We start from the raw sequence: 12,208 nt of genomic DNA, 5'->3' as shown, positions 1-12,208 counted from the left end.
TATGCAAGTCAGTAGTCATCAGTCAAGGGAGAAAGCTGATCTCCTGGATTGCCAATGGCAACGCAGTTCCCAAGTGTTGCTCGCTCCTTAGTGTTGCACACACGGGCCAGTTGTGTGGGTAAGAGCTCACGAATACTGAATCCATCTAAGCTAAACAACCATTACATTTAAATTAATAGGAATATGGTGGGAAATAATATGGAATAAAGCCAAGCTTCCAGAACAGTGACACCTCTCATAGTTAAAGCCATGTAAAATGGTGCAGAAGCAAAGGAGTTGTCCCAGATCCGTGTGGGGCCAAGCAAGATGGTGCTGCAATCCCCTGCTGGCAGCGAGAGCAGAGCCCGGCCAGGTGACTTTGTTGTCCTCATTGCACATCTTGTGTGGCCCAGCAGGAAGGACAGCCACTGGCCTCCTTAAGGGCAGGAAGGAGTGGGTGGTGTGCCTGCTGATTTCTGGGAGGGTCAGGAGGTGCAGAGTCTTTCAAAGGAAGTGGTTAAAGATGAGTTAGGAACTACTGTTTCTACTTTTGACTAACATTTGACAAGAGGGACCAGAAAGTTCTCTTTGGAAGACAGAATTTTTAAACTGTTCCTTCTATTTGAGCAGGTTGACATCCTGAGTAGCAAAGTAAAAGCAATTCTGATTGTAATTGCTGCTAAAGCAAGAAGCTGAAGCACTTTAAGCTCTTAATTACTTTAGCTACCAATAAAACTTATTGCTTGTGAATTTCTTGGGGCCGTTTCTTTTAGTTGATAGGTTTACTTCTGTTTAAAAAGTCATCTAAAGCTACTGACTCTCTCCTAAAAAGTAATAATGTTATTTATAAAATTACACTTATAAAATGTATTTAACAGTGTTAGAGTGAGGTGATTATGGTTCTTCTTATGTGCAACCTGACAATTCAATTAATCATTTCTAGTTTGCAAGGTAGTTTATCAAAAAGAAGCACTTAAAACACTTAAAGCACTTTGATTCTACCTAATCAAAAGTTCCCCATGTCATAATTTATTTACTAAAATTTGCAAAACACAAACTGTGAGTTATATAAAAATTGATTCATAACTTTTCAATAATACATGAAAGATTAACTACTGAATCATATCCAACCGATTATGATGGAATTTGAGTTCAGACTCTTCTGATACAAATGTAGATATACTGCTTGTGTACCTACATATTTTATAGTAAATATTAGTGTATTGATTATAATGAAGGTTATTTGTGTACATTTGTATTGGGAAGTGCTCCTCTGAAAGAGCAAAATCCTGTTAAGATACAACAGGGAATGGTATGTTTTATCCTTTGCTGTAAGTTTTTATGGAAAAATAGGTTTGGAACTGGTATGTCTTTTGTCCTTTGTCTTTTTAAGGAGCAGTTGTGATCAAAATGTTTCTCTTGGATAATTCTTCATGATTGGAAGCCTAAATGAAAGGAGTTGCTTGTCCCACAGCACCAGGCCCATAGCTTCTCTCTGTGTTTCACAATGAAAGACTTGTATGTCATATTCCTTTTGGTGTGGTGTGTGCATAGGGCTCTGTGAATGAGCTTTTTTCACTCCCCTGGGGACCTTTTTCAAGTGGTTTACGTAGCACATTACACGCAGAACATGAATTATTCTGTTTCTTCTCATCATAGCAGAAATAACCAAATAGCACCTTAAAATGTTCTTGTTTTTCCCTGATATGTGAGATTTGTGTACAAGCATGTATCTGGAGAAGATGTAATGCTGTAAGGATGGTTACAAGGGTTGTATAAGTATAAGCTTCAGATAACTGCATTACTCACAAAGCCATCAGTGAGTTATGCAGGTTGTCCAAAACGAGTGCCAATAAAACCATAATGTGGTAGCTTTTCTGTACATAAAGATGTCATATTTTAAATCTCATAATTTGGAGCATTCCAGGGTTTAAAGCGAGGCTTGCTGTGTGTTCCCTTCAAAAGCCTGGAGCTTTCCTCCACAATGTTGTAAAACTCCTGTTCCTAACTGTGCGAGGCTGCAAGATGCCAGAGCATAAATCTGTCACGGGGTAGAGCTGAACACTGTCAGATTTATACCTCACTATTTAGTTAATTTACTTCTTAAAACCAAAGGTTCAGCTGAAAAATAGGCAACTAAATTAAGAGGCAGATTTAAAAGGTACTTAAGCGATTCTGTTGATGCAAGATGGGGATTTTACACAGGTTATGAACTTGAACATTGGCAGGTCAGAGTCTTTTTGTCTGGAATATCAATAAAAGCTGATTTTGTAGGATTTGATCTACCTGATAAAATGCAATATGCTGTAATACTATAAATGAAAATAAAAAAAAGGCTTCCCAAGCAGTTAGGACAAGAAGCCAAAATACACAACTAGAAATTTCTTTCAGTCAAGTCACTGAAGCATTTTTAAATCTCACTTGTCATTTTTTTTTCAGTTCTTCATCTCTTGTCATAGAATGCCCATGTGAGAGAAAGCATGTGTGTATGAAGTTAAAAACAGACCATAACGCACAGTATTTAAAATATCTTCCTGGTGTCTGAAATTTCTAGTTGCCAGGGGAATGGAGGGTTGTCACGTAACAAAACTGGAGATAATTTATTTCAGCCTTATCAGAGTTCAGGGGTGTCTTCCATTCTTGACCGAATTAACTGAATTTTCTTTCATTTTCTGTTTTTTTGGGAAATTTTGTTGCTTAAGGGGAAAAAAAAAAAAACAAACACCTCCTTAATTTTCGTTAGAAACAATTAAATTTGATAATTCTTCATGCTGTTATTGCATTGTAAATAACAAGGTCCGTGATTGAGACCCTTAGCATCTTCTGAAAAATGTAAACAGGAAGCATTATTCCCAGTTTGAGGATTATGGCATTCCTTTGCCAACACCAATATTAGTGCATGGATCTCCTGACTCCTGTGATTAAAGGAAGTTCTTTATTAGTTCTGTGCAGTGTACCCTTCATGTTGTGCTGCTTTCATACACAGGGTTGATCAATCTATGTTTTGGACAGTATTTTGCTCTTGGCCTTGAACCACTTTGGAATTGGCAATAGTACCTTATGTTATCTAATGTCTTGCTGGGTTTTTTCATTCTAATAACTCAGTGGTTCATAGGTGGATAAAATACCTTTTGTGCTCCAGCAGGTTGCTTGCGGCAGAGGGTATAATAAGGGAGGAGGAGAATTAGCAGGTGAAAAGAAAGGTTTGATTGTTTGTTTGGGGAACGGTTTTTTGCTTTGGATGCTTTGGAATTTGGGATGGGTTGGTTGTTTAGTATACAAAATACTGTGATACATTTCTGTAATGTTGAGCCTTTGTTTATACTGTATAAATATGTTCATGTGAGGTGGTGACAGCTGCTTAAATATCTGAGAAATGAATAAAAAGAGGAAAGGTGAAATTATCTCTCATTTTATTAGGTAAAAATCAGTAAATACTTCATAGTAATTATTAGTGCCTAATGGAAAAAACTGCTGCTGAACTGAACGAACTGTATTCCTTATCCACATCTCAGCTGCTATATTTCAGCCCTGTTCCCAGTCAAATATTTTGTCATGTTTATGTCATCTTTAATGAAGAAAGTAGCATAGATATCTAGCAGGAAAAGGTCAGCCTTTCCTGACCTCTCAGTCCTATCTGAATTTAGGGTCACATGATCCTCCAACTTTCATTAGAAATAAATGAAAGGGAAAAAAAATAGGATTTTAATACAAAAACATCTTAGGCAGTACAAGAATTATGAAGAAATCCAATATTGCCATGTCAGCTGACAAGGGGAAAAAGGAGAAAATTGGCTCCATAAAAGTAATTTTTTAAATTAAAAAAAAAAAAGTAAAACAACATTCCATCATGATCCTTCTCTTCTTTTTACATATGTTTTGTTCAGTCTGGGTTTTGTTTTAGGCTTAAAATATTAGTAGTTTAGGGGAAAAACCAATAAATATCTGGCGGCATTTGGATAATATATTGGAAAAAATTTGTTTTAAAAATTTCCATTTGACACTAGTGAGATGATTATTTTGGTCAGCCTATTGCACCTGGATGTAAAATTCACTGCTGCTATTTTATTTGTTTTTTCTCTGTTGCATTGAGGTTATCTAGTCTCAGATACAATCTATTAAGTGGAGTATTTTTTTTAGTAGCTGAGGTTTTCCCACCTGTCTACCCTAAAACACCTGCAACATATGTTTGTGTAACCCTGCAATGCTTTGTGGTTTGGGCCTTGAGAAATTCCCCCAGAGCTTTTTGCTTATAAACAGCTGAGCAATTCATTTCTCTAATGACAAGTGGTTTTCCCTTGGCATTGAGGCAATAGCATGTTTGCTAAAATAAGTCTCATTTTTCATTAGATATATTGAAAATCTTTTTTCATTCTTGTCTCTTATTCTGAACCTTCAGATTTTGTGCAAAATGGTATTGGATTTTTTTTTCCCCTTGTTAATAAAACTAAAAGGAGAGAAAAGAAAATACCTCAACAAAGAAGAGTGTTATCAAGATTCCTTCACTTGCACCTGCATGTAAACTTTTAAACATGCTGTAAATTCAGGGGGTGAGGTATCAGGTATGTTGTAGAACAGCCGGTGACTTCTGCCACACATGCTTTGCTATATCCTGTCTATTCCGTGTGCAGTGTGATGCAAAATGTCTCCGGAGGCCAGGGAGGAAAAGGGGCTTACTTGGGAATTTGAGCCATATGGAGCAGGATCCTTAACTGGTGGGAGCTGTTTTTCAGCAGTTTGTGCAGGTTTAGGGAATCAGCCGCGTTCAGTGTGACCACAGCGTCAGTCCCTCGCCTGGGGAAAGTGCAGCTGTGGGTATAACTTAACTCAGCCCCGTGCCCTGGAAGAGGATAAGGGCAAACAGAAAATCCCTGAGAACGTCCTGGAATTGGAATGAGTTGGTCTGGGGGTGGCTGGGAACAGTCAGGAGGACAGGGAGAGGACTTCAGCAGGCAGATGAGCTGGGCACAGGGGGATCTTTTAGGCAAAGAAAGGCTCAGAGGCAGGAGTGCCTCGGAGACACCTGGAACATTTTCAGGCTTTTTTTTCTCTTTGGACTGTGGCTAATACATTTTGAAGAGACAAAGTCCGAAGTCACATCAATTGCTATGTGTTTCTATATGTGAATTTCATACACTGTCTTAAAGCATAAACTGGGCTTTTTCTACCAGTTGAAACTATGTTGACTCTAAATAGAAATTAAGGTTAGAAGAACTATAAATCCAGCAGACTACTCGTAGAAAATGGGTGTGGAGAAGGGGGACTGGGGGGGAGGGTGTCCTAGTATTGTCACAAACAGCTTTGCTTTGATTTCTGCTCTTTCTTTCCTTACTAGGGGAAAATCATATATGTGTTAATCTGTATAATGCCCTCAGCCCTCACACAATTTCTTGGAGCTATTCGGCAAACTATAAATTTGAATTATATAAATTATATATATTTAAATACAAATTTAAATTGTCATTTTAACATTATCCTTTTAAGAAAAAAAATATTTTATCTGAGTTAGTAACAAAATAATGTACATAAATTGAAAAAGAAAAGGAATAACTTTACTTATTTAAGTAAAGAAAAATACAAATTGGATCATTCTAAATTGCACTGTGTAGGAAAAAACCAGTTGCTGTGAATATTTTAAGCAACAGAGGTATGTTTTTTTGTAAAGAAATTTAGACCTTAGTTCTAATAAATAGGTTGTAATTTAGGGGACAGCTCAAATTGAATGCTTAGAGAGAGTAATTACTTTAAGATTCTTAAGGAACAAGCATCATAATTGTGTAGGTTTTCTATTCTGCTTTTTACATTTAACTTACTGAAATGGTTGAAAAGAATACAAAACTTAAAGGACAACCACAGTGACATAAAGATCATAATCTTCAAAATAATGTAATTTTTACTGTCTGAATTTCAGTTTTCAGAAGTATTTAAATTTTCTGTGGTAGTACTTCACAGATACTTGTCTGCTAACATTGAAATTTTTTGAGGGGATATCTCAGAGATGCTACAAAAGAAATTGCAGTAGTAACCCTTGGCATTTACTATATTGCATTTCTAATGTTTTTTCAGAGAGTTTTTTTTCACTGCATGTAATAGTACTTTAAACTGCGTCTTCCTTGGATACCTTTAAACCTCATAGGAATTTAAATAGGCCCCTGTGAAAGTAATGCTTTAGCCTCATTCATATGTTTGAGTTAGATGTTATTCCTATTAATGGCTTTAAGTGCTTAGATAGTAGATCAGCTTTTTGTGTCTTCAATCGCTTGTCATTTCTGCATAAATATATTTCAAGATACTGTTCCACATGATCTTTTCCTCTTGTTTTTGTTTTGGGTTTTTATTTAATTCATCAGCAATGTGTAATAATCTTTTTCATTATTTATTGGGTGGTGAAAAAGAAATTTCAATGTTTTTGCTAACTATCAATATATACTGAGTTATTGGAAGCAAATTGCAAATCTGGCTAGCACCTGGTTACTTGTACTTTTACTCTTCAACCTTACCCCTCAAAACATGTAAAGAAAGAAGTTTCTTAATTCAGAGGAGAAAAGTTACACTGTTTGATTATTCACACAGAAGTTGCAGAACCATCGGTTATCCTCATCACGTCATTTTGGATTTGATTATCATAGAAATGCATTGAATTACCAAACTAGAGCAATAGTAACTAAAGCTGATTCATTGTTATTGCTGTCAGTTGATGAGGACTGACTTTCAAGCTCTGTCAATAGGTAGAGTTATTCAAACATTGTTTTTATAACAGGAGATGAAAAATGTAGAACAGCCATTACAGTGTGGGTGGTAGGATAGATGAGAATTTTTTTAATGCCTGTCTAATAGCTTTTAGTAATTTCATTTTTTAATGAACATTACAAACATATATGTTTAAAATGTTTATTGTGTTTCCAAAGAAAGAAAATGAGACATTTCATACAAGATTAAGTCTAACTGCAGGAAGCAATTTGGAAATTCCCACCCTTAATTATGCTTTCAGAAATCATTTTGGCCTTTGGTATTTACCAATTCTATAAATTTTCTTCCCTCCTTATATGCTCATGCAATGTTTTGGTTTTTAAAATTCAAGTCCTGTATACTCCTCCAGAAACAAGGTTTCCAAGGAAGGAGGGCTATCTGTAGGTACATGGGAAATGACATGGTAAGACTGTAAATACTCCAGTCTGCAATGAAATCTGGAGAGCAAATATATCACATGTGAAACTGAAACACCTGAAGACTGACTGTCAAAAATGTAATGTATTCTCACCTGTGAACAATGGTTTTGGGAAGATCAGTGCATGGTTCACTAAAACTGTATTTACCACTAGCAGGACTTAAGGCAGTTCAGAATATAAGGCAACAGCCAGTAAATTATTAAACCTTCGTAGCAAATACCTAGAAAGCATTTAGATCACTTTTATACAAGATATCTGGTCATTACACAGAAATTGACCATATTGTTTTCTCTTGCACTAGAAATTACTTAAGCCATTTCCTATTTCTATATATATTTCAAAAGGTCCTCTCTGTACTGATCCATTATTTTGTTTCCAACTGCATGCAAATTTTTTTACTTAAAAATATTTCCTTGCCCCTCCAAATAGTAGCCTTCAGGATGTATGCGTTCAATCAAGATATTTTATGCATATACTGCAGTCAATGCTTAATGTTCAGTGGATTCTTAGATCCCAAAAGGATGATTTCAGAACTACTGAAGGTAGCATGATTCCATAAAAGAGTTTGTGTCAGAAGTGGAGAATAACAAGTGGATTCTGGTTTCAATATTAATTATATACACTTTATTATAGGACAACAGTTCTTTATTCATGGCCTCTGTTCTGAGTAGGGTGAAATTTGAGGAGCAAAAATGGGCTTTGTGTGCCATCTAGTGGGATTGTTCAGATTGTCTCACTAAAATTCTTTGCTTAACAGAGATACTGCTAGTAATGTATTCATTTCAAAACGTTTGCTATCATTTCTCCATACTATTACCATTTTCTTTAAAAGCATAGCACTTTAGCTTGGAGGTGGTCAAATTCCATACCTGACCTGCAGGAAGAAATCCTATCAGTATCTGTTCTTGTCCAAGAATTATTGACTTAATTAGGAATGTTACCACTACATTACACTACACTACAGCAAAGAGCCTCATCACCATGTGAAAAAGTACTGATTTCTGTGAGCATGGAATGGACTTACAGGTAGAATTTGGTATTAAGTATTTTATGTCTTCAATTTAATGTAAATGACATTATTGCCTTAAAAAACCATGATTCCAGGAAAATAAATTGTTCTGTAAGTTTCTAACCCTCTTTAATGAACATATGCTTAAAATCTCCCAGAAAATTACAATGAAGTCCTTTTTTATTTTTCAGCGAAATCCAAGACCGGTGACTCACCAGTTCCAACAAAATTTAGATTATTACAAAGCACGTGGAGCAGACTTGATGAACAAAACCCGGTAAGCTATTTCTAAATATATGTTCACCAAACTAAGACCTTACATAAACAAAATGTTTTAGAAGTCACGTTTATCCTAAACAGGAATTACCTAAGCAGTATTAGAAGCACATGTGTTTAGTTAATGACATTTATTTCAAATCTGTCCCTTGACTGTTATTACATGAAAGAATTGAAATTTTTACACATAAAAATTTTGGCGTCAGTCGCTGACTTCATTTATGGGAGGCTGAAGACTTTTACACAGTGATATGTATCCTAAAAACAGAGTAAAACATTGCCAGTGTGAGTTAGCTGAACTGATTCTGATAATGCACCTAATTGCAATCTGGAGTATGCATGTACCAGAAGCTAAGTTGAATTAATGTAAATCCAGTTTGAAGTAATTTTTACAAAACTTTTCCTCCCATCTTTTAGAAGTGGTTTGCATCAATAATGGCAGAATTCCTTGTCAAGGCCATATTATTTGGGTAGCCACAAGGTGGGTGCCGATGGCTGGTGGCTGCTGGTGGCTGTAGGTCAGTCCAGCACAAAGCATAACATTTCAATGGACACGGTCACAGGCAGCTTCTTGGGTTGCACATGGCCCCAGCTGTACCCTCTGCCTGCTGATTCTTGGGATCTTGCTGGCTTTTGGACTTCTGCATCTCTGTCACATTCTGTTGAAATCAGCTAAATTAAAAGCCAACTAAAACTAAAATGGAGTAGTTTGAGAAGCTTATAAGAAGGGACAAGGAAGCAGAAATTGAAGCTATGTAGAGTGATTGCAAAACCATCTTTTTCTTTATAAATCAGGCTTTAAAGTTGCAGAAAGGGGTCAAAAATTACTGCATTCTATTGTATTTTCTTAATGTTTTTACTTATTCTTCTGAAAAATTGTCTCAAGTGTTGCCTAAAGTGGAAAAATAAGTTGTTTGAAGTTTCAAAAAGAAAGATTTCAAGGATTTTGAATAAACAAGTAAAACATAAAGCCCAAACAAGAATGACACCTGCTGTAAACCTAAATTCCAAGAAAAAAAAATCATTAAATCTGTGTAGGAAAATAAATCAATTGCACACATATACTCAGAATACACACCGAAGGAGGTGGGAAGTTGTTTGGAATAATTCAGATAGAAGAAAATCTGGGATAAATTAATCTCAAGACAGGAACCGTTAGAGTAGGTCAAATATGATAAAACTGTTTAAGATTGGACTAGGGAAAGAATTGGAAGATGTAACATTAGGAAATGTTTCTGCAGTGAGCAGAGATGGATTAAATCAACTACCAGGTTTATTTCATCTTTAATTCCACAGGCTCAGTGATATGTTTAAAATATCTTGACAAATCTCTAATGCATATTGCTTATTTTGTCACATATAAAACTTTTTAATCGGTCATATTCATATATTTGTCTCTCATCTCTTGTAATGATTACTTACTGAAAAGAGAAATGCTTTTGAATAAGGCCTGCTTAAAACAAAACATTTCCATCTTGCAGAAAACTGCAGAGATTGAATCATCTTCCTACTGCTAGTTTAAAAATACACCATTCACAGTCAAGGTCAATGATGCTTATTGTGATGAAACAAAATTGTTTGCTTCGTGGATGGAATTCATGTCTCCCTGATATTCATATTTTTAAACTGATGCCTTACTTTTAAATGCATCTGGTGATAACTCTACGACATAAATCAATCAGTATTTTTCTTGTAATTGTTGTGCATGTCTGGTATATTTAGATGGCTAAAATGTAGATTGATCCATGTTTAATGGCTGTAATCATCCTTTGCATTAATATATCAGACATTTAAATGGTAAGAAATAGACACATTGTTCTTATTTTACTGAACTTCAGCTCACTTTTAATGTAAATCCTCCATACATGTAGCACCTCACTATTGTTCATTTTCTGAAGCTGCCATTCAGAGAAATTGCATAGATTTTACTTCACAATACATTTATAAAACCACCTCTTGAAAAGATATTTAGATAGCATCATTATTTATTTTTCATTAACTTATATATGTTCTGAGCTGTTCATTAGTAGTGTCAGTTTACAGAACAGCTGTATCACATCACAGGGTATTAGGAGCTGTGATAACTATCCTTTCTACTTGTCATGTAGTTCTAAAACATTCTTGCATTTTATTGTTGGAAGCATTTCTAAAAATCATGTTTCGGACATAAAGGCTTGGAAATTGTTTATGTTTATTGTTCCTGTTAAATGAAGTTTTCCTCTAAAAGTCTCTTTCCAACCATCTGAAAAATGCAAATAAACTAATTTGTCCTGGTGTACATATATGTCAAAGCATCAAGTCAAACAGTGTAGAAGAAAAACTGACACCTTTTTATGAAGCAAAATATAGCTGAAAAATAAAGAAACAAGCTGCTAGACACAAATACACAGGTCTCTTTGCTTCCTGCATCTGTACACTATCACAATTCCGAAGATACATTAAGCTCAAAGTGCCCAGTGGCTTTGTTGCTCAGGTGGTCTGCCAGTGTGAATCACTTACTTCCAGTAAATACAATTTTTTGTGCAAAGCCAAGGGGGTTTTTAGTGATTGTCAAAGTTCTAGACCTAGAGACAACGTAAACCTAGGACTCAATGTGCAAGCCATTATCTTCCTTCTAAGGTAATGTTTCAGGTGAGTGAGTGATATTTATCACCCCAAACTCCAACCTAAGTGATCATTTTCAGTAAACAGAGGGGAAAAAATATACTAAAGTTTGGGTTCTGAATCTCAGTCAAGTTATTACTGCTATGAACCCCAAAACCAGCAATGTAATATTTATTGCAGCTGTTGATAACTGATTGACATCCCATTCAGCTTGACCTCATCCATTAGCAGGTTCCTGTAGAAAGAAAAGAGAAAACTCAGCCTACTACAGGCAGATTATTACAAAGAAGTAATCCATTGAGTGTTGATTTACATACCCAATTCTTTTTCTTGTCTGGCATAATCCAGTAGGCAGCAACTTCACTTTGAAATGCTGACACTTGTGCTCCTGTGTCTATCACAAAAATAACAAAATATTTAAAAGGGCCCAGGGGAAAGGTGATTATGAAATCTCCCTGGCTGTTTTCTGTGAGCCTTTGCATTTAAATCCACTGGCCATCCCTCATTCAGAACTGGTTAATCTGTTAAATACAGGTTCTGAAGAGTCAGAGGGGACCAAAGTGTTGGACTCCTGATAGGGCTGCCCTTAGTGGGGTGACTCGTCCTTTGATCTTCAGTGGGAGTGTACTGGCAATACAAGTCTCAAGGGGTTGGTCTGGACAGGTTACCCTTTAGCTGCTGAAATTGTTTAACAACTTAGACTTAAGCTATTTCTCGGGTGAAATTTCAGCTTCAGTCTCAAGAAGTTCTTTTCACACTGCTGTTGTTGCTTCCCCCACCTTTTCAAAACACTCTCCTCCAATTAATTTCATTACCAGAGGGAGTGAGGCTGTTAATTGCACAGCCTTCACAATGGTGGGTGAATATCCATACCCTTGCAGGAGGCTGTTAAAGGTGTATTGCCCTCCTTTCCAAGCCCGTGCCAGCAGAGCAGTGGTTAAAGGTGCAGTATTGGCATTCAATTGCCTGAAATAAACTGGAAGCCACAACTCTGTGTTGGCTCCTTCACCACCCAGGCAGGACAATTAGAAGCAGAGTTTGAAAACATCTTGTAAATGCTCAGTCACATGGGTGCTAATATTGTGGCTGCTGGGTTTGCAGAGTTGGGTGTTGCTGTGAGTGGAACCAAATCAGCTATAAGTTCAGAAATTCCATTTTGTGCTGCAGCAAA

General features: G+C 36.1%; 1 protein-coding gene across 3 annotated transcripts in view; it reads left to right on the top strand.

The window, feature by feature from the left end:
- TBC1D5 (TBC1 domain family member 5) overlaps positions 1 to 12,208 on the top strand; it is a 315,146-nt gene that overhangs the window by 250,268 nt on the left and 52,670 nt on the right. For all 3 annotated transcript variants that reach the window (XM_058831805.1, XM_058831806.1, XM_058831807.1), the window contains exon 18: positions 8,349 to 8,434. In XM_058831805.1, the coding sequence (XP_058687788.1) occupies positions 8,349 to 8,434 (86 nt within the window). The remainder of the gene's footprint in view (positions 1 to 8,348; positions 8,435 to 12,208) is intronic.

The sequence above is a fragment of the Poecile atricapillus genome, chromosome 2, assembly GCF_030490865.1.
Source record: "Poecile atricapillus isolate bPoeAtr1 chromosome 2, bPoeAtr1.hap1, whole genome shotgun sequence".
Taxonomy (NCBI): domain Eukaryota; kingdom Metazoa; phylum Chordata; class Aves; order Passeriformes; family Paridae; genus Poecile; species Poecile atricapillus.
Note: the sequence above shows the minus strand (reverse complement) of the source record. Positions and strands in the feature narration are given on the sequence as shown.